General features: G+C 26.6%; 1 protein-coding gene and 1 long non-coding RNA gene across 2 annotated transcripts; both read right to left on the bottom strand.

The window, feature by feature from the left end:
- Positions 1–14,870: 14,870 nt before the first annotated feature.
- LOC108454255 (protein RGF1 INDUCIBLE TRANSCRIPTION FACTOR 1-like) lies at positions 14,871–16,708 on the bottom strand. The gene is made up of 4 exons (XM_017752658.2): positions 16,465–16,708; positions 16,085–16,282; positions 15,728–15,943; positions 14,871–15,523 (listed from the first exon to the last, which is right to left on the bottom strand). Exons 1-4 carry the CDS (start codon positions 16,465–16,467, stop codon positions 15,278–15,280), a joined length of 663 nt encoding a protein of 220 aa, XP_017608147.1. The 5' UTR covers positions 16,468–16,708; the 3' UTR covers positions 14,871–15,277.
- A 6,612-nt stretch (positions 16,709–23,320) lies between these two features.
- On the bottom strand, positions 23,321–24,252 carry LOC128280558 (uncharacterized). The gene is made up of 2 exons (XR_008270652.1): positions 24,212–24,252; positions 23,321–23,524 (listed from the first exon to the last, which is right to left on the bottom strand). It is a non-coding gene; the product is annotated as an uncharacterized LOC128280558 (long non-coding RNA).
- Positions 24,253–24,481: the final 229 nt, after the last annotated feature.

The following is a 24,481-nucleotide window of genomic DNA, read 5'->3' as shown; positions in this document are numbered from 1 at the left end:
AAAATCATAAATATTTTTTTAAAAAGAGTAATTTATAAAAATAATCACTTTTGTTTGCTTCAGGTTATATTTTAGTCACTTATGTTTAAAATGTTACGTTTTAGTCACTTATGTTATTATTTTGTTACGAAGTGATCACTCTACCGTTAAGTTCCGTTATCTCTCGAATGGTAATCGTAAGTGATAGTCCAACTAGATTTTAGGTGCCAACTTAGATTTTTAAATGGGATGAAAATAAATTTTTAATTAAAAATTTTAATTAATTAAAATTTTCAAACCTAAACCTTAACTAAAAAAACTGTCCATCTCCTCTTTTTAATTTTTCTTTTGTCTCTTATTTTTTTCAATGGTTTTTTTTTCATTTGACTGTAAAAAATATTATTAAGATAAAAATAGTTGAAATCAGCAATAAGAAAGAATAATCTAGAATACCCACAAAGAGATTTTGAACATACAAGTTGATTCAGATCAAAAAAAATTTGATTGAGAAACCAATTATTCAAGAACTGTGAAAGTAATAGCCCTTTTCTGAAAATTTTAAAATTAACTTGAATGAAACATGTTTCTGGTTGCATTTTATGGGATGTCTACTGACGCAAAATAAAATACATGTTTACAAACAATTTCAAAAAGTAGAAGAAAATATCAAGAATTTTAATTTAGGGTTTTCTTTAAACAATAAAAAATCTAATCTTTTCTTTTTCAGTACTAAATAAAAGAGATAGAGGAATACAAGGAAGACATACCTGAACCTTCCATTGAATCCATCTTTAAGAAGCAGTCAATTTGATTTCAACTATTTTGACCTTAATAATAGTTTTTCCAATCAAATGAGAAAAAAAAAACCATTGAAAAAAATAAGAGATGGAAGAAAAATTAAAAAGAGAATATGAACAGTTTTTTAGTTAAAGGTTAGGTTTAAAAATTTTAATTAATTAAATTTTTTAATTAAAAATCTATTTTCATCCCATTTAAAAATCCAAGTTGACACTTAAAATCTAGTTGGATTGCCACGCAGGATTACCGTTAGAGAGATAACGGAACTTAACGGTAAAGTGATTACTTCGTAACAAAATAATAACATAAATGACTAAAACGTGACATATCAAACATAAGTGACTAAAATGTAACCTGAGGCAAACAAAAGTGACTATTTTGTATATTACCCTTTAAAAATAATGATTTTCAAGTAAATAAAATAATCAATAACATTTTATATAAAAATTTAAGTTATTTGCATTATTTCAAATATAAAATATTTATTTTATATTATAAAATTAAATTAAATTATAAATTAAATAAAAATAGAATTCAATTTAGTTGAAGTTCAAGTAACCGTAATTTTTTCAATTGTATTTTATAAACCGTCTAAATATTTTGGTTCAATTTAATTTTCAATTCCTTAATTTTTTATTTAACCCTACAAGTCAAGCGATACATCACATAAATCAAATATTATTTCACCAAAAATTATATCCAGGGGCGAAATGAAAGGGGTTGGTAGGGCTCCAGGCCCCTTCCCTAAAATATAAACTTTTTCATTTAAATTAGTAAATATAAAATTACACTTTGAACCTTTTAAAAATGATAAAATTTTAATTTAATCCTTTAAAACTTATAAAATAAAACTATTAAAATAATAAAATTATATTTTTACTATCGTAAAATTATAATTTAATTTCGACCCCTACAAATATTTTCTAATTTCGTCCTAATTTTATCGCCCTACTCAAACACCTCAAAATATTTGAATAAGCAAAACCGTGAAAACTAAAAAGTTTATGCATGTTTGGCCTCAAACCCCATCACTTGTGACACATAAAGTTCGGCTTGTGTGACAGTATAACGTATCCCTTAACTTGTAAGCTTGTAAAAGGATCTTTGCGAAACGGAGTGAGCAAAACTGTATATATTTATATATTTTTTTTGTTTGAGATTTATATTTAATAATTACATCGAGTTGAGGTTAAATTCAGAGTTGAGTTGTTGGATTATTAATAAAGGATAAATTTTTCACCATAATAATAAATTTAGTTTTCAACGTTTATATTCTATTAATTTAATTTTTATTATTTTTATTAATTTTTAATAGAATTGTTGATTAAAATATTAATTTTTGACAATATTGGTATGACAACACGTATAGTAATACATGTATACTTTATATTAACATAATATTATTTATCTTATATGTCATTATAACAAAAAATTTTAAAAAATAATAATATAAAGTACATGTAAATTTTCCTTCAGTTATCATATTTAAAAAAGTTAACATTTTAATCTGTATTTTTCTTAAAAATAATAAGTTGGTTCTTTTCAAACATTGATAATCATATTCAACTTTTCTTAAAAGATTGAAGACTAAATTTAATTTTAAAAAAAGAAAATGAATCTTATTGAATATATATATATATATATATATATAACATTGAGGATATTATGTCAAACATTTTAATGTTATTTTTTCCATAAAAAGTTCCAAACTTGAGGTTTTACCTAAAAGAAAATCCAACACTAAACCTGGTGCAACATAAAGTGGGGCAATTAATTTTGGTTAGATTGTGCCACTTCTCTAGCCAATCATATATCCCAAGTGAAGTGCCTAAACAAAAAAACAGAGTCACTTCCAATTCAAAACTCACTATCAAATGAAACCCTTCAAAGAAAAACCATATATAATCCCATTTCAAAGGAGTTTTGATTAAAAATAATAATAGTTTGTTGTATTTTTTAACAAATATTATAGGCTCTAATTATATTTTTTATATAATATTTAAAATTATTTATAGTTTTCTCAACCTATAAATAGAAGAACAATTCACATTAATACACTTAAATCAAAATTCTTTTACATTTACAATAATATCTATATCAATCAATTAAAATTTAATAAGTAAATCTTCTAATTATTTGTGTTCTATATCTCATTATTGAAATATTTATATAAATATTATGTGACCCAATTGTCCCAACTCCCCATACACTGTGGGGTCAAGCAGAAGGGGGGTTGCATCACAAATTTTATAAACTCTTGGCATTTTTCATGATGGGACCCCCAACATCACCTTGTCTCGTATGGTGTCCGTTCTTATCCACTTATTAAACATCACCACTAAACATTTATATAACTAGGCAGATTTTGGCTCAGGGTTAAAATACCAAAGTACATATAGATGACATAAATACATTGAAAGTTGAAAGCTAAAGGGGCCAAAATAAAAGTCATAAACAGTAGTAAAAAATTTAATGCATATCATTTTCAGCTGAACTAGGATATCCATCTAGAACCTCCTGTTTATCTTTTTACTTTACAAAAATTAAAAAGGTTAAAATATGCTGCTACTCCTTATACTTTTATAGAATTTGATATTTTAATCCTTATATTTTAAAAGTTAAAAATTCAACCCTCTTACTTTTTTAATTTAAAAATCCTAGTCTAATCGTTATTTCGCTAAAAGAATTTCAACTTAATATGTTTATTTTTCGTCAATTATATACCACGTCATATAAGGACAATATAATCAACATGTCAAATTGACAAATTTTGATGGAAAATACTAACGATTTTAGTGATTGGGTTGAGATTATTAAATAAAAAAGTAAAAGGACTTCATTTTAACTTTTTAAGTATAGGGACTAAATCTTAAATTTTATTAAAGTATAAGAACTAATAACATATTTTAACCAGATTAAAATATTTGTCTTTTATATTCTTTGAAAACTTAAAAGTTAGTTCAATTGTTGATAAATACATACATTCGAGTATTACTTTTTGCTAATTTATTGTGTCTAAATTGTTGAACAATTGAATTCTTAGATTAATGGTTTGACAACAAACTTTAAAGTATTAACAATCAGACTAATTCTCAATTTTCACAAAATGAAAGGATCAAATTGCGATGAAATAAAATAAAGGATTAGTTTTTTTAGTTTTCAGGGACTAAATTTATAATTAGATAAAAGAAATTAGGTAATATTGTGTATATGTTTTGTGAAGTGATAAATGGCTAGATGAGCCAATGCATGAGAAGGAATGAGATGATGTTGGACCCACAATTGCGGGAAATGGACAAAAAATTAAGAAGATGATGATGATGGTGGAGTGGGCATGATACAAAGGATGGATATCATAGCAATAATTAAACATCTGATGAGATAAGGGTTAAACTAATGACATCATGGCTTAGGCAAATTGATTAAGATATTTCACCTCTATCAAACACCCATTTTTGTTGTGTATTTTATTGCTAAAATCGGATGCCATAATGGCATCATGGATCATGCATTTCCTATGAAAAATTTAGTTCAAAAAAATAATTAAACTCTTTCGATTTTTTTTTATACAATTAAGCTTTTTAACTGAAAAAATTAATTAAATGCATCCTTTAACAAATGTTGACAGTTAAAAACTAACAGTACTAGTGACTTAGTAGTAATTACAACTTTTAAATAAAATTTATTTTTGAAACATGGCATTTGCAGATTTTCTTCCATCAAAATTTTCCTTTATTTTCTTGGCAATCAAACACTATTTGCATAGTATTTCCAAAAGATTGTAGAAGAAAACATTTTCATAAAGCTTTTATTTCTCTCACCATTCACAAGTTTAATAGTCATTTTCATCAACCTTCATCCTCTATTCCTTCTTTACTTGTGAAATTGAAATAAACTCATCCCAAACAACTCTCTCACCATTGATAAACTTGTTTCCATCGTCACCACCAAAGTTAACACCTAGCATTATCATTTTTTAGCAAAAACGAATCGTAACAATATCCTCAACAAAACTCAAATTATTAAGCGAATAGCAAATGATTGAAATGTATAAAACCCAAATCAACATGAAAGTGATCAGTTAACAAAAACAGGGAAACAATTCTAAAAATTTTCTTTAAAAAATTACAATAACACTAATCAAGAAAAGCTGTAAAAATTCTTTGTAACCCATATTTGATTAAAACATCCTCCATAGAAAATCCTATGGTCAATACATCCACCCATTAATCAAGTAAAAGAGTGTAAAAAATTGTTCTATGTTAGGTAATTGAAAATTTTCACTCAATTCCTCTGATTCTTCCGAGGCATGAAACTAACAAAGAAAAAGATTTGAATATCAATGATGATAATGAAGATGGATTAAGTTTTAAATTCAAGTTCTAGGTTCACAAAATTTCTATTAACATCAAAAAAAAATCATTTGGGAAAAAGAAAGAAGGGGAGAAAGGGACCAAAAGGAGTTGCAACAAGATGGTGAGTGGCAGCAATTAAGTTTAGAAAAGAAATGGTTGTTCATTTTGAGAAGAAGTTTGAAATTGAAGAAGAAAAGGTAAAAAATGAAAATTATGTTTTCATAAATTTATTATTTTAATAACTAGATTTCATGTCATAATGTTTTCAAAAAATTCCATGTCATTCTGTTATCTGAAAAAAAATGAAACTTTAAAACCATTTTAAACTAATTGTAACTGCCACAACATTAGTTTCATTAGTTTTTAATGATCAATGTTAGTTAAAGAGTCTATTAATTTGATTAATTTTCTCAGTTTCAATGCTTAATTGGTGTAAAAAGATAAAAAAAAGCTTAATTGATTTTTTTTAAGTTCGAGGACCTTTATACCATTAAACTTAAAATATATGAAGTTTGGGAAATTATTTTAGGATAAAAGGTCAATCATTAGTGTTTAGATTGGACTTATATATAGTTTTAGTATTATATGTACTTATTTATGTATGATTCGATGTTAAATATAGGTCTCAAATTTTATTTAAGTCAATCATAATTATAATTAGTCTATTCAACTTTGTTTCAGCTTGATCATATTTTTTAAAAATAATTATTATTTTTATTTGATATTTATTAATTATATATAGCCTTGTTTAATAATTGACTGATAACTGATTGTAGTGATTGGTTTGACGATTCCATTAATTGATTCTATTAACTGCTTATCTAAAAATGTTTGGTAAAATTTATACTAAATATATATATATATATATATCGTAAAACTTAGCTAATAGTTGAAAGCTAATACGTGTATAATACTCTAGTCTTTATCGTGTATTTAAAAAATATATGTTTATAAATAATGGCATGACATATTTTATTTTTAAGTATTTATTTGTTTATAATACTTTAGACTTTTTAAGTGAAATTATTGAAATAAAACATTATTACCAAGGAATTAAACATCTATTATGGAAATTAATTAGTGAATATTATTAAAATTTAAATAAATAAATTTGTTAAGTTCCTTATATGCAAATTAACAAAATTAAATTGTTTCGATTTTTTTAAGAATAACTAATTTGTTTAATATCAAAATTGAAAACAGCAGAAGAAGTGTTTATACTATTTTCCAAAAAAGTAGGAATAAAATAAGTGAGGGGCATTTCATATTAAAAGTAATCAAAGTTTCCTCAAGTGATTAGTGATATCCCCATTCGCCACTTCTTTAAAAGCTTTTTTCCTATGAAAAAGAAAAAAGGAATCCCTTTGTGATATCCTACAAGGCCACCACCGTAGCCACTGATAATATTATCTATTAAGAAGAATCTAGTCACCATATTATGAATTAAGATTGCTAATTTCTCGATTTTATGATGGTTTTGATTTAAGACTTAAAAAAGGTTTCATTTCTGAATTAACCATTTAAATCTAGTCATTTATAACCTTAGTTTATCTTTTCATATTTATGGTCAGTTACATTTTTTTTTTAAAGTGTAGAATTAAAAATAGGTCATATGGTCTATGTGTAGAGTTTATTATGGGGTCGGATTGAAGTAAAATTTTAGTTCCGGTTTTTAGATTTAGGTTTGATTCAGCTAAAAAAATATGCTTAAAATTTTTTCCAAGTTCGGTCCGCTCACGGTATTAATTTTTTAATATTATTTTATATAAAAAATTTTAAAAATATAATACATTAAATACACTAAAAACATTAAAATAATTATTTCTTAATAAATTGAAAATAAATTTTTAAAAAAATTTACTTAAACTTAGTATGCAAATATCTCTAAAATAGTAGCGAATTAATAATAAAACAAGAGTTTTACAATATTTAAACAATAACAACAAAATAGTAGCAATATAATTACGAAATGGTAGCAAAACAACAATTTTTGTTTTTTTGCAAATTCGTGTCAAGCTCAGGCTAAAAGAACTTACTCGAGACCTAACCCGTTTTCTAAACGTTCTTTATTTTTTTTGGTCCTAACTCATTTTTCGAGCATATATTTTTACTCAAGCCCTCTCACTTTTTAGACAAACTTTCAAGACGGGCCAAGTGTATTTACATGCATGAACATCAATAGACTTGATTCGTAAGTAAGTTAGGTGATAATTTTATGTGACCAAAAGGTTAATACACGATTGCCCTTCTTTAGACACACAAACACAAGTGGTGATTATTGAGTTTGAACTTTTTAAGATTAAGATAATGAAATGTCTTTATATAATGTCAATCACAATGTACACATAGCTTGTGGCTAAGCATTTATTAAAAGGAAAAGTCGGTATACATATCATTGCATTTAACAATGATAGTACATTGATTAATCCACTTGCATATTGGATTAAGTAAGTAGGATACAGGGAATGGAATTTTTGCTTTCTTCTATACGAAGTTTTTAATGTACATATTTATTGGTATGTTTTTCTTTTTTTCCTTTTGACTTCTTCATAGTAGAAAGTAGGTGCAAAGTTTTCCTAACCTCCAACTTTCAATAACTTAATCATGTAAACCAACAAGAGAAAATGAAACAAAAATTATAACAAAATAGAAGAAAATGAATCTATTTTTCATTATTTCTTCTCTCTTTTTTTTATAATTAATGCAATAAAATTTAGTTATAATATAATTATTAAAAAACTTCTCAATATATCTTAATTTTGATATTAAGTAAATTGGTTGTTGATTAAAAAGGTAATTTAATCTCGATAATTTCAAAAGCGAGCATATAAAGACAATTAATCAATGTATTAATATATTTCATCAATTTTACATAAATTTGAATGGTATAATAATAAATTTAGCACTTAAAATTTACATATTCTATTTATTTTATATTTTTAACATAAATTTTATTTTATATATTTTATGTGAATTTTTTTGTTTTTTTTAAATTTTATACATTTTAGATTATTTTTTTAGAATGAAGACTAAATTTGTAGAATATGGAAACATTGAGGGCTTAATTTGTTATTATATCAATAAAATTATTTAGAATTGACAAGAAAAATTAATTTTCGTGATTAATTGTTCTTAGTTGCTCATTTTAAAATTGGTAGGGATTAAGTTGCTTTGATTTTTTTAGAGGAACAAATTTGCTCGATATCAAAATTGAACAGGATTGGAGAGGTGTTTTTATTAAAAGTATGCATTATATATCCATAGATTATTATTTAATAGGTAAAAAGTGCTTGCAAATATGATTTAAAAAATGTGTTTGTAGCTCAAAGGAAATTTAAAAATTATATATCTAAAAAGCTAGCCTTGTGATATTTATAATAATAAACCATTTTACTTGAATTATACTAGTGATTTCTTGATAGGCATAATAAGTTGTTCTCGACTTTCAATCCTTTGATCTTCTCTGCTAATCTCGACCTCGATTTGCTAGAGTGTGGGCTCTATTCACGAACTAATGAAAACTTTCTAAGATTAGAAAGTAGTTACTCAAGAACGATAGAATCTATGAGTAAATAAATTTAATTACCAAAATATTATTTATTCAATTATTTAATTAACTTAATTAAATTATTCTCTCAATTCAATTTTAATTTTGTTAAAGTCGTGACGACTTTATCGTATTAGAATCTATGAGTAAACAAATTTAATTACCATATTCTATGAAACAGTGATGACTAATTAATTTAATTTTCACTTCTAACTTCAATTATTTAATTACAAATTAATAGAACAATAATTCAATAAAGTAATTTAATCTTTAAGTCATCTCTTGCTCATAGTGAGAAAACACATTCACTACGATTAGTGATACATGCGATCTATTTCCCTTATTTGTCATTTTCATATATTTACATCATTGTTTCAAATGCAAACTTTCAAGGATATATCGAGCTAGCAAACAGACCGATTAGACATATATAATTAGAGCTAAAATAATTTGTAATCAAGTTTCGACTTTTCGTCTATTAATTACATCATTATTTAGTCGCAAAGTCATTTCACTAAAGTATTATGAGTAAGCTCTCCCCATTATATGTCATTACGAAAGTTACCTATCAAGTGTTCATCCAATGACCTACTCGCATGTATGTTCTCATAGGACATCCTTAACCTCCTTAGGATAAAATTCATTCTCCCAATATGATTGCATTTTATTCATAATAACAATTTCATCTTTCTTCAATAAAAAGTCAATTACTAACACATATTAAATAAATAATTTATTTTTAGAGGAATGACCTATGATCACATTACTTTCTCGTTCTATCATGTAATGCCAATGAGAGGACACCGTTTACCTTTTTATTGGGCTATGGATTCCACGATTGTAAGTGGAGCTATGCCATGTACAAGTCATATACCTAACGTACTAGCTTTCGGTTCTATTACTAGTTGAACTTAGGCTTGAAATATATCAAAATATATGAGTCATGCACACATAGTCTATCACTTACTTAGGCTTGAGATATGTCACATGATAAACTTCACAAGTTAATAAATTCATAAACGATATATGGTTTGTTCTACTTGGGTCCTACTCAATGTATTGTCAGTCTAGACAATCACATTTATGTCTCTATTTTCTAAAAGTCATTCGCCTTAATACCCAAAACAGTGTATCTCTCTTATCAAATTTAATAGACAACATAATAGTCTTTTAATCGATTTGCTCAATTTTCTATTAGATTATGATCCATTTAGATTATCTACTAATATAAATTATCTTTTAGCATTATGATCGACTCACATAATGTAATTTAATATTGTAAATAATTAATAAGCTAATATTTATTTTATTTTGCTTTGTGTGCACAAATTGTTGAGAACATTACACAAAAGATATTAATTAGTGTGATGGAATTTTATTAAATCAATTTATTCGAAAAATCACAAGTAAATTTGGCAATATCACTACAATAAGGGCACTAGATCCCAATAAAAAGACCTCTCCAGTCCCTCTCAATTTTTAAATTGAGCAAATTGGTCATTCAAAAAAAAATCAAAGCAAATTAATCCTTGCCAAATTTAAAAGTGGGCTATTAAGGACAATTATCGTGGCATTAATGTCTTTCGCCACTTGTACATAATTTTAATCGATATAATAACAAAATTAGTCCTCAATGTTTACATATTTTATTAATTTAGTCTTAATTCTAAAAAGAATTAACAAATCTAGCCTTATAACACGAATATAGCAGGTTAAATTTATCAAATCATGACCAAATTGATAGAATGTGTAAATTATGGAGCTAAATTTATTATTTATCAATCAAATTTATGTACAATAAAAAATTAATGTTATGATTAAATATTATTAAAAATAAAATTAATAAAATTTCTTTAATTTTTGGCTTAATATCTAAATTAAAAGAAACTAAAGAGGGTTTTTTATTACCAATATAATATGCTATCAATGAAATATAAACTAGTTTTGACCTTTAAATACTATCACAGTTTAAAAGAAAAAAAAAACAAATTCTCTTGTAAAATCGATAAATTCCATTAAAAATTATACACATATAAGAAAAGGAAAAGAAGATGGTTAGTCGTGTTAAAGAGTCCTGAATTTCACAAGTTTGGCAAATTTGCTTGTACATTTTATTCACGTTTTCTTTCCGTTTATGAAACAACATCTCCATCCAAATTCCAAAATCATTCTCAAAAAGCAAAGCAAGTACAGATGGTCTTAATAGCTGAACATGACTTTCGCTACGTGGACGGTTCATATCTAATTCCTTAATGCTTTCACCCACACGTGGCGACATACTGTTTGATCCTCCACTTTAAGCTTTTGGACTGAATAATAAATAAATAAACAAAATAAACACCACTAGGTGCTTGCTTATGTCCCCAAGAAAACCAGCATATGCTTTATCATTTTTAATTTATTTTTTTATGGGAATTAATAGATATTTCTTTTTATGGATGTATAAAAATAGAAATCATGTTATAAAAGAAAAAAGAAAAGTGGGTTAAAGATTCGTTTTTTTTAAATATAGATTTGGATAAGGCTGAAAGAATTGGGTAATTACCACCTGTTTGCTTTTTTTCTTATCCACGTAACTAGGGAAAAAAAAAAGAATGATTAAAAATTTATATATTTTATGTTGGTTATATCTTAATTCGACTTGTATAAATATTATTGTCAATGTAAGAAAACGTATGTTTAAGTGCGTTGAAACACATTATTCTCCTATTTATGAACTGGGGAGGGGCTACGAGTAGTTTTAAGGATTATGTCAAAAAGAGTAGATATAATCAAAACCTATAATGAGATTGTTCAAAAAAATATATTATATAGCCGTTTAAGTCTTAACTCCACTGGCATTGACATAGTTGCCAATGCAGGAAGATGTAGGTTCAAGTGTGCTAAAGTACATTATATTCCTATTTAACGGTTAAGTAGTTATAAGGATTCGAATATGATAAGAACCTATAATCAATTAAATCTATTTAAAATGTTCAATATAATATTTTATTAAATCAAAATAAGTGTAAATTTAGTTACAACTTTTTATAAAAAGGAAGAGATTCATTTTACGTACTTAAAACTTAAATGATTTTACATTTTTATAATATTTTATACGATTAATATTTTAATAATCTAACCATTGTATTTATCAAGATACTTGTACTTGTAATGCATATTGATTTTGAATTAATCCATATCTTTATCACAACAAACTAAAATATTATCTATATTAATATATAGTTAATGGGTGAAAGTTTTTTACATAAAACAATTAGTTAGAAATTTTTAATCTAGGTCAAACTTGACATGCATAACTTACATAAATGGAGCATAGAATATAATGGAGCATCAAATATGGCGATTAGATTATTAAAATATTGATCATATAAAAAATTACGAAAATGTGTAAAACCACTTATATCCGTGTAAGTGGAACCCTTCCTTTTCAGTAATATTATTTTAGCTAGTAATAACCAGGGGCGAAGCCAAAATAAATATTTAGGGAGGGCTGAATAAAATTTTAATTTTTTTATAGTTTATATATTTATAATTTGTAAAAGATTAAATCGAATTTTTTATAATTTTAAGGGGGCCAAAGTGTAATTTTATCTTTACTAATTTAAAATTTTTAAAAAATTTTAAGGGTTAAAAGAGTAAATTTACATTTTAGGGGGGCCGGGGCCCATGTCAACCCCCTGATAATAACTATAGATGTTTATGGACTAAGCTCAAGTCAAGACTTAGACTAATATATGGTACTAATACCATACATGATTACCTAAGCCAATCCCGCTTAAAATATGGATTCTAAATCGGCACAATGATTTTTTTGGCCCCTAACTTTATAAAAAAAAATTATTTTAGCTTTTTATTTAAACTTTTTGGTTTTTTAACTCTTAAACTTGTGCTTTTTGTTAAATCACTCCAAAATAGATAAAAAATTAATGTTTTTTTAAACTTTGCCGATGTGGTATACACGTGGAATCATTTAATTAATTTTTAAATTTTAAAATTCAAAAAAATATAAAAATATTCTTAAAATTAAAAATAATTGAAATTATTTAAAAAGTATAAAAATAAATTATAAAAAATTTAAATGTTGGCATGTCATCCGCATGGCAATATACATGTAGTCACTTTAGCAAAATTAACAACTATTAACTTTTTCATCTATTTTAAGGTGATTTGACAAATAATGCAAACTCAAGTGCTAAAAGAGGTGAAAAATTAAATGGATGGCTAAAATGATTTTTTTTTATAAAGTTAGAAGGCCAAAAAAGTCATTACACCTTTTAAATTTTATTTAAACTTGCTCAAATTTGTAAACAGATAATTTGAGTTTATTTAAGCTTGCTTGTATTCGGTTTTTTTAATAATCATATATAATTTCTTTTACTATCATTAAATGTTTTTTATTATTAATTTTACTTTGAAAGTGTATTACAAATAGAACACAAATATAAATATTTGTATGAACAATTACATTGTAGAAAGAATTAGACAAAACTTATTCATAACATATGCATATGTTATTAGTAAAACCCATACATCGTAATTACGAATGATGAAATTCAAATGAAGATACTTAAGAATTTAGGATATTCGTCCTACCCAGCAAATCAAAAGTCTCATTAGCCTTTTTTTTTAAATTTTATAAATATAAAATACTTAAATATTTTCTATATGTATATTATAATATAATATATTTAATTTTAATGTGATGTAAGTTGCAAAATATTTAAAAATAAATAAATGTTTGTAATTGAATTCAATCGAGATCAAACTTTAAATATTAGAGTTCGAGTCTATATTTTTTTATCGTTCAATTTTATTTTTCATACTTATATTTTATTTAAATCCTTTCATATATTGTCTAAATTTTTAAATTTAGACCATTAATCTGATTTTTAATATTTAATATTTGAGGTAATGATTACACTAAGGAAACAATTTAAATGATATGATATTAAGAAATATATAAATTCGTGAAAAATGGGAGGAGGAGATATTAATTCCCAATGATGAAATAATGGAAGAGAATGGAGGTGGCAATTTCCAAAAGGCCGGCGCCTATCAACTCCAAAAATTGCACCGTAATGTAGGGGCCATCTTTTGTTTTTATTTATTTTTATATGTTTATAAATGCAAAGGCCACGAAAAATAAATGAAATAATCCACTACAACACCCCATCTCTGATGTCATCCCCCACAATATCTCTGCCTAAACGTTAACCGCTAATTCATTTGCGTGGGTCACCACCCCTAATTATAAAATAATTCTTTAAATTAATTGACATTAATATTATTATTTATGTAAGAGAATATAAATTTGATTGTGCTAAAATGATTCTATAGATAAAATTAATATTAAGAAAATTATAGATTCTATGGGTTACATTCTTGTATTAGGCAAAAACAGTTTACTTTTAAATATTTATAAAATGTAAAAGAAATAGTCAAGTTGTATATAAAATATTATTAGACATTTAAAAGAACCATGTGAAAAAAAAAAAAAAAGAGTCCAAGATTAAAAGTCCACATTTTGGGTAGTAAAGAAATTTAAATTATAAACTTAGAATAAAGGTTGAATATAGTGATAAAATTTAATTTTTTGTCTTTTAAAGATGATAATATTTTGTATATAATATTATTTTATTAATAAATCATCCCATCCTTTAAATAAAAAAATTATTTAAAAAAAGCAATAATAAAAGTAAAATAAAATAAAAGGGCGTTATACTACTTTGTGGGAGCCCATTCTGAAAACTCGATGACAAGATTCAAGGGTCCATATTCAATCATAATCAAGCGGGGTCCACGATGTCTGCCAAAAAGAAAGAGACCCACAATAAAACGGCAAAACCGAACCGCCCTTGCAGTGGTCGGCAAACGGCTGATAACTTTTTGACGATCCCAATAAATTTCACACGTGCGGAACCGGACCACCCTAGACATTCAATTCCAAACCAATCCCGTACGTGCCAAACACCGTAGATGGGCCCCTCGTGAAAATCTTCAAATGTTAATCACCACCATTCAAAACCAGACCCTTCAAATGTGTAATTTGAAAATTTAAAATATTAATTTTAGATATTATTTACTTAAATTTATTAATATTATAAGATTTTAATTAAATATAAAAATATATTTATTAAATAAGAGATAAAAAAAACCCTACCTTAAAATGGAAAGCTGGAATCAAATCATACAACAAACAAAGTTAAATCTTCTTCTTTTTCATTCCATTTATAAACATTACAACACATGGCTTCTATTTCTTTATTTTTCACTACCCTTTTTCTCTAAAACCATAAGAAAAGAAGAAAAAGAAAACCCTATTTACATTTTTCATCCCCCCATTACTATTTGTTCAAAAAAAAACTAGGAAGAGAAACTTATATGTATAAACTCACCCTAAAAATGAAACCCTAAGCCCTAAACTAATAGAAAAGACAAACAAAAAAAGTTTATAACTTAATAATACCATTCAAGTCCTTGAGATTTGGAGCTTATTATACCACTTGTTTATCCCCTTTTTGTTCACCATTGCTGCTTCTATATACAAGATAATTACCTTTGTATATGTGGGGCAATAATAGTTAAATAGTATGGCTTAATATTCTATGATTAGACCTGCCATTGGGGCTCTATGTGGAATCCCCTTTCTTCGTTTAGCAGTTCGGTAATTAACCGATGTTGGTGGGGGTGTTGATGGGCTAAAGCTTTGGACTTTGTTGTTGTTGTTGCTGTTCTTGAGATAATTTCGATGGCTGCTGCTGCTGCTGTATGAATCCTCTGAATCTGATGCCATTCCCATTTGCCTCTTCTTCTTCCGGAAATCCTTTGAAGTGCCAACTACCTGCAATGTTCAGATAACATTCAAAACTTGCGAATTGACCCAATAAACGCATTGCAAAAGTCAAACATAATGTACAAATTTGGGAGCTTCACTTGCCCCCAAAAGTTTTCTCAGCTGCCAAACAGCACCATTGACTTGCCAAGAAAATTTAATTAGAAAGTGAAAGAGAGAAGAGTGGTGGTTTTTTTTTTTTTTCTCTTTTACCTTGCAACCGAGAGAGCAAAATCTGAAGTTGTCGACAAGGCTACGCTCACAGACTTCACAGGTGTTGATGACACCCTTTCCAGGCCTTGGCTGTGGCCTTTCATTGATGAAAACAACCTTAGCACTGTTGATAACATATGTTTGAACTCCAGATATGTCTAGGTATTTTTGAATCTCAGACACCCTTATCACATCATGGTATGAAGACCTTCTTATCTGTCAAAACACACACATTAACAAATCCAAATTAATGCCCGATTTCTGTAATGAATGAGTAAATAACAGACAAATCCTACGGGATTGGTTAACAGTATCAAATTTTTTTTGACAGAAAAATGAAAAAGAAGGATTTAATACCTGAATATAACGATGGTGCTTGTGATAAGCTAAGCAAAAAGAGCAGAGAGCGCCATTCATACAATCTAAGCAGTACATATTGCATTCACTCTTGTGAGAATCAACATGAAGCTTGCATTGAACAAAGAAATGTTCCCTTAACAAAGGTTTTAACCATGGCGGCCACCTGTTGTCTTCTTCATCAGGCCCACCGGCACCCTGTCCAAAATACATTTAAGCAAAACATTCGATCAAAACACACATTTTAACCAAAACCCAAATCGATAAACCAAGTAAAAAATGTGAAGAAACAAAAAACAGAGTTCAAAACTTGAACAAAGTTAAAAAAAAAAAAAAAGACAGAACAAGTGAGGGTTTGGTTTGAAGAATGAAGACGATACCATGATTCTTCTGTTCTTGGGCTTGATTTCACGGACAATGGATTCTCGATTTTCGATCGCCAGCTTGAGCTCTTAATTGAAAGAAAAAACGATATGCTCTGTTTTTTTTTGGTCAGTATGGGATTTTTATTTAGACAAAGGGAACCAAAGGCGGCGTAGCAGAGAGAGAAAATAAAGAAAATTGAAATTGAAATTGAAAAATGGAGAAGGGGAAGAGGTCGTTCTTATCTACCAGTCACAAAGTCCACAACCGAACCTAAATCCGAAGCTAACCTTCCCGAATCTAATAACCCGAGCTTGATGGCAGATGCGTTAGGTGTAAGGAACAGGCCTTTTTCTTTTTATTTCGCTTTCATATCCGCCCTCTCTTTGGTTTTATTATTTTATTTTAATTTATATTTAGAATTTGTTTTAACTTTTATTGTGAAATAAATAATGTATGATCCGTTTTCTTCTACATTATTAATAATTTTTTTCCTATAAATATTTTTATTTAAAATATAAATTTTATTTAGATAAATAAATTTCCACCTACAAATTTTAAAATATTAATGGAAAAATGCAAGTAAACTCATTTTAACGACAGTCAACACAGGGTGTTGTTAATATATTATATATATTCCATCTTATTAAATCAATTAATCAATTTTTAAAATTTTATTGAGAATTCATTCTATATTTTTATTTGAATAATGGTTTATAAAATACAATGTTGTGCTACTTTTCAAATTGTGTGTACGTGGAATTATATTATAATACTATTCAATAATGAGCTCAACCTTCAATACCGCTATATGAATTATTTTTGACTTAATAAATAAAATTATTTATAATTATTCTTAATTCATATACTTTAACGTATTTAAACACACATCTTTCCATATTAATATATTAATAAATTAAAATTCCGTCAATATTATTATAAGCTGTTTAAATACATAGATTTGTTTTGTGGTGGCCGACAAAAACCAAAACCCATAAACCCATGGTGATAGGGTCAATCTCAAAAATAAAATGAGAAAAAAGAAGAAGAAAATAACTGTTGACCCCTAATCTGCTTGCCTAGCTTTCATAAATCACCCCATTGAAAAAGTTGGGTTTTTCTTGACCAATCAATTTCTCCATTGTAACTCAAATTTCCACCACTCAATATATTTATATATAAAAACCAATTTTGCTTTTATTTTGCATGTCATAATAATGAATAAAAGAAAATTACACAAAATATATTTGTAATATATCTCACAAGGAACATTAATAAACTCGAGACTTATATCACTCTAACTAAAAAATAGCATTAAAATATAATGGTGGCAATATTTTATATAGAAAAAGGCAAAGCACATTATTCACATGTAAATCAGAGCAAGATAAAAGAGATAACAAGAGGGTCGAAATATATTAATGGAGGTCAAATTTTAAATCAATATTTAATACTAATACTAAAGAATTGGGTGAGCATGACCTTTGTCTGCCCTATAATTGCCTATATTGTGAAATGTGGTTTAATTTGTATAATGTGAAGATGTTAGGTACATGAATAATCAATGGAACCCATCAATCATTAATGTTGGGTATATAGTAGAGGAATCTTATTCAAGCTTACCAAAAGAGTTGATAGAAGACCCTTTAGTGATCCCAACTTCAACTTCCCAATTCACATTTTCTAATCAAGTACATTCAGCTCTTTACACCTTGTACAATCATGTAATTTTGGAATTTTGTGTTTCATTCTTCCTAATTATTTTATTTCACTTTATAAATATTATTAAAATATATTTATATTCTGGATTAAAAGATAGAATAAAATAATATTTTATTAATATTCGGCATTACAGATTACTTTTTGAAATTTGCAAGATAAAATTGCTTGCATTTTTTTTAAATTTTATTTACAGTGTATTAAATATTGTCCCAAAAACTATGTTTTATAATGGTGATTGTTTTAGTGTATTAAAGAAACCCAAAAAAAATTTCAATTAAGAATTTATTTTAAATTACTTTTTGAGATTATAAAAATTATATAAAATTATTAAGAAAATATATCAAGACACATGTATGTCCAAGTTCATTATATATATATAGGATGAACTTGAACCTGAATTTGTCTAGATTATTTTAAGTGCATTTTATATTTTCTATAATTTCAAATTACTTTTTCAATTTTAAAATTTTATTAAAAATATTAATGGGATAAACCTCAACATATTTGTGTCCAAGTTTATTTTAAAATACATTTTTAATTTATACCTTTTTTGAGTTTCAAAGATATTTATTGAAAATTCTCAAGATTTTAGGTTTGCTTTTGTAAAAGATTATAATTTTTAGAATCTTAACAATTTTAAAAAGAAAATTATGTTTTTTTTCGAAAATTTTCAGGAATTTGGACTTCTTTATTCGTGGCAACATTTAACTTGTTTTAACGAAAATTATAGATGGAGTAACGAGGTAGACAGAAGGAAAGTACAATGGCTAATATGACAAAAAATTGAGAATTTGACTATAATATAGAGGCCCAAAAGAAAATGATGTGGAGTGTGTTTCCACACCACATAATAATTGAATAAAATATGTATTTATTGAGATGATAATTACACACTTTTGTAATTATAAAAATTTTAATTCTCAATATAAGTTGAGTTGATAAAGTATAATTACATTATAATTTCTTATGTCGTGTTTAATAGTATGAATTGTAATTACACAATTATATAAATTTAAATTATAAATAAAAATATTAATTATTATAATAAATTATCAATATTACTTGAGAAAGAAAAATATAAACAAGTAACAAAATTTAAAATAAAATCATCCTATGTACTATGTTAATTCAAAAAACATCCGTAATACGATTATGAATAAAATTAAGAAGAAAATACAAACATTTTGTCTAATTACTCTAACATTTCATATTTGTCCCAAAAAGCATCGGTTGGGCTTTAGCCAAGTATAAATTATTAATAATAGATGCTACGTAATTTAGTTAGGTCAAAATGTATAAAAAAGTTATCCCTTGTTTATAAATTTTTCAGACTATTTAAATGAGATTAATAAAATAACATTTAATTAAATTAAAAAAATTTGTCATAAAATTAAAGGTAAATTTGGGATGTTAAGTGTAATTATCTTTTCACCCTTCTCTTAGTTTTAGAGAGTGTAATTAGAGTGCTTTAATGACACTTGAATTAATGACATCTATTAATTACAAAAGTTATCAAAATATGTTAAACATGTATAATTATAAACATTTATAACTAAATCTAATTATTAACTTTTCAAACGCAATTATCTTATATAAAAATTGTTGTATAATTGTATGTATAAAAATAAGATTTTAGTAGGAGAAAAAAAGTAAAATGAGAATGAAGCCAGAGGTGAATCCAGTGGGCTGGCAAGAGCCTCGACCCTCTTAAAATAGAAAATTGTTGTTTTGGCCTTTAGAAAATTATAAAATTTTAAATTAGTAAAGTTAAAATTATACTTTGCCTCCTAAAATTATAAAAAAATAGTTTAATCTTTTAAAAATTATAAAGATGTAGACTATTAAAAATTAAAATTTGATTTCGATCCTCCCTAAAAAAATTTCTGACTTCGTCCCTAAATGGAGTATATTTCATTATCTCGTTTATCTTTTTAAATAACACTTACAATGAAAGGATTCATTGTTATTATCGACAATAAACACCTTAGTTTCGAGAAAAAAAAATTCTGAGACAATATGTTATATGAGATGATATGGATTTAAATAAATATCTAAATTTAGTTTCTTAAGATAAGAAGAAGTATGGGGTCCATCTAGAAACATATTGCCCATAGGCCACCATAGGCGTCGGGATTATCAAAAGGAGACAACGAATGGACAAATTCAACTTCATCTTAAATGCCACAAAAGAAGATTATTGTGTAAATGAGATTTTTTTTAAATGAGTTGTCACAAGAAATATGATATTTTCTAATCACATAATCATATTAGTTTTAACTAGGTTACTTTAATGTCAAGATTAAGTAATAGTGATAATTTTAACATCATTACTTAATTAGATAGCGTCACTTAATTGAAACTATTCGGAATGAGGTAGTAAATTTCGAATTGATAAATTTTGAATTATTTTTCCTTAAATGGAGTGGGTTTCTTTTTTTTTTTTTTCTAAAAAAATGGATGCAAAGCGGGGTGAGGTAGGGCAAGGGCTTTTTTTTTTTTAATAGTGAGTATAGAGCGATTATGGTGATTGCTTACCTCATTTAAATTATTTACTTACCTTTAAAAAATAAATATATTAGAAATAACTTGTAAAAATTAAATTGAAGTGAGGCGATGCGGAGCGGAGATGGATGCATCCAACATCCTAGAGGTGGTAGTAATTTTCAACATCATACATCTATAGTGGAGTGAGGTGGATGATGGGACAAAGCATGCCAATTGTGAAGCGTGAGTAGATTTAGCAACATTTGCCCCATCCCGCTTCATTGCTATCTTTAACTCGGAATGTAATATATGAGTTAAATAGCAATGATGACTCTGAAATTTTTTTATTTTTTATTTTAAGATGCAATTATATTTTGTCGACTAAACATGTATAGGAATTTAGAATTTGTTGTAATTAGATGAGATTAATTATAATCACTACCCTAATAATTACACTTACAATTTCTTTGTATCCAAATACACTAGTAAAAGGTGTTGGTAATGTTATATTTTGTCAACTAAATAATAAAATCTTACATTCTAACCACATGAACCAAATAAGATGCTGTAACATACCTAATAACGTGCTAAATGAGTGCTTTGTTCCTAGAATGATTGATTACCTCTAGTAATAAGATTACTGAATGTAAAATTACTTAACACATTACATTATCCTATTTTGTTCATTTGGTTAAGATATAATATTTTATTATTTAGTTGTTAGAGTATAAAATTATCTAAAATATGTTTTACTAAATTGTCCTTATAAAATTTGTATTGTTAGCATGTAAAAGAAAAGAAATTGAGACAAATTTAGAGTTCTCCACATTTAATTATTGGTTTGCTCTTATTAAATAAAAAAAATGAGGAAAACTCGAATATTAAAAAAACTTGAAATTAGAACCTCGTGTGTTGGCCTGATGATTAAGGTGTTCACCGTCCAAGTGTGGCTTGGATTCGAGTTGCGCTAGTCATGTTACTGTTAGGGCTTTGCCCTTCTCTTGTAATTTATCAAGAAAAAACCTTGAAAATATTTTATAAAACAATTTCGATAAAAAAAATTTATCTGATATTAATGGTGTTGATCAAATCAACAATCTTTTACTCCAGTAATAAATGCATTATATTGTAGATATGAAAATTTGAGTTCAATTTCAAACAATTTTATTCTCATCCTTTAATTATAAAAAAAAACATATGAATTTCAAAGGCACTCTATGAATTCTATAAACTCATATATATCAAACTCACTCGATCGAGTCTTAGCTCGATTGGTATTTTTGTTAGTGTAGGAGGATGTGAGTTCGAGTGTATTGAAACGTATTATCTTTCTATTTAAGGGTTAGAGGGGCTATGAGTAATTTTAGATAATATATAAAAAAATAAAATTAATAAACGTATATGATTGCACCAATAATAATTGGGATTACGGGGGGGAGGAGAAACTATCACTTATTATGAACATGAATATGATATTTTCAGATAATGACATGAAAAGAAATTGATGTAAGTGTACATCACTTTAGCTTTAAGCAGCAAGAAATTTCTTCTTCTTTCTTTCTGTTTTTAACGGAAGACGAGATAAAAAGGTTAATGTTTCTATTTCACATAGATTTTAAGTTTTACAACACATTCGAAACAGAAGAGGATGTGAGCAAAAGGATATGTTTAAAATAATTGTGTATAAAATCAATACATTTTCAATATAATATTTAGTATACTGAGTTTTCACTTTTTTTTCTAATGTGATACCTATATTTGATAAAAGTTATATATTTTAGAATTTGAGGGTAAAATGTTAACTTAATATTTAATTGGTTTTAAGTTTGAATTGGTGAAAGTTGTTTCAATAGGATAAATGTGATTTAATTAAGGTTTAGGGTAAATTTGATAAAAGTTAATTATTAAGATTATTAGCTAATTATGAATTTTGTTAATAAAATAAATTTAGTGTTAGTTGTGAATTTGTTTATTTTTACATATAACTTGTCAAATACAATAGGATGGATGTAATTTAATTCGGGTTTTAGGATAGATTTGATGTAACGCCCCCTTTACCCGAGACCGTCGCCGGAGTCGAGCACGAGGCATTACTAAACTTATTTGAGCACTTAAACAAATTCAAACAATTTATATCACACTTTTTAGACAAGCTGTCCAACTGCGTTACAGATGCAAAAAAAAATCATATCTCGAGTTACAAAACTCGAAATCTAAATCCGTAAATTTTCCCCAAATCTAGGCTCATATATCTACTTACTAAGTTTTTTCTAGAATTTTTTGTTGGGCCAATTAGTACAGTTTATTAGTTGAAATCTCCCCTGTTTCAGGGTTCGGCTGCTCTGACCCCTGTTCACTACGAACCAAATTTCTCCATGTACAGAATTCAAATAACCAAGATGTTTATTTATATTAAAAATAGACTCAATAAGGAATCCATATATATATAGTATGACTTCTAATTAATTTTTTATAATTTTTAATGATTTTTACAAATCAGAACAGGGGAGTTTAAAATCACTCTGACCTTGTCTCACAAAAATTCAAATATCTCCTGATATGAAAGCCTTTTGCTTACACCGTTTCTTCTATGTGAAACTAGATTCAATAAGATTTAATTTCATATTTTATTCAACCTATAATTATATTTTTATGATTTATGGTGAATTTTCAAACTCAGACTATTGCTACTAACCAAAAACTATTTTAGTACAAAATGTTGTTAACTAGTTTATAACATCTTTACTTCATTTCATTTAAACTCTATACATGCCATATAAATCTTCAAACATAAAACAAAAGCTACCGAATTGATCTGGATAGTGTGCTTTGTTGTGTTGATCCGATCTACCCACTTCACTTCAAGTTAATCTACATAAAATATTAAACACACACAAGTAAGCTTATTGAAGCTTAGTAAGTTCATAGGTTAAAAGTAATGCTTACCAAACATAATATTTCCAAACAATACCAAAACACTTACTAAAGTTTCCTGCGATTCACAACCATTGTTATAATAATTCACATAGTTGAGCTCAACAAGAATAACTACTCAATCTCTTCCATTTGGATCACTTCTCTTTATTTCTTATAATCAAATTAGGAAACGGCTTACGAAATTGAGTACGTCGTTGCTCAATGCCACGATTCACAACTCAGTATGGTTTTCCTCATTGAAATACCATACCTACATTTTCAACTCGGTATGGGAAATGCCATACCTACATTTCTTAACTCAGTATGGATTTGATAATACCATACCTACATTTCACATTTCAGTATGGATAATACCATACCTACAATTCACAACTCAGTATGGATGATACCATACCTACATTTCACACTTTGCCATGGAACAACCATGGTCTTATCCAATCAATTCATCACACGTCACGATACTGAACGTACTCAATCCTGCGTTTTCCTAATTTGCATTTCCACATTTATTCTTTCATTAACAAAATCTACACAATCCCATAACAAATTCAGTATATAATAACACATTATAAACTTCAATCATTCACAAATAAACATCTAAATTCAACCATATGAACTTACCCGGCTAATTTGTAGAAGATATTGAAATTTAGGGACTATTCATAACTTTTTCTTTTCCTCGTTCTTCTTTGGATTCTTGATCTATAATATAAAATATTTCTACTCATTAGCATTTATTTGATTTCTATTTCACTTCACAATTTATGCTGTTCAAATTTCGAAATTGCACTTTTACCCCAAAATTTACAGTTTTCACAATTTAGTCCCTACTCAATTCACCCATCAATTGAACTAATTTTTCTCAATTAACACTTTATTTTATCATTATAA

Source organism: Gossypium arboreum, chromosome 9, assembly GCF_025698485.1.
Source record: "Gossypium arboreum isolate Shixiya-1 chromosome 9, ASM2569848v2, whole genome shotgun sequence".
In the NCBI taxonomy this organism is placed as follows: domain Eukaryota; kingdom Viridiplantae; phylum Streptophyta; class Magnoliopsida; order Malvales; family Malvaceae; genus Gossypium; species Gossypium arboreum.
The sequence above is the reverse complement of the archived record's forward strand: the minus strand, read 5'-3'. Positions and strand labels throughout refer to the sequence as shown.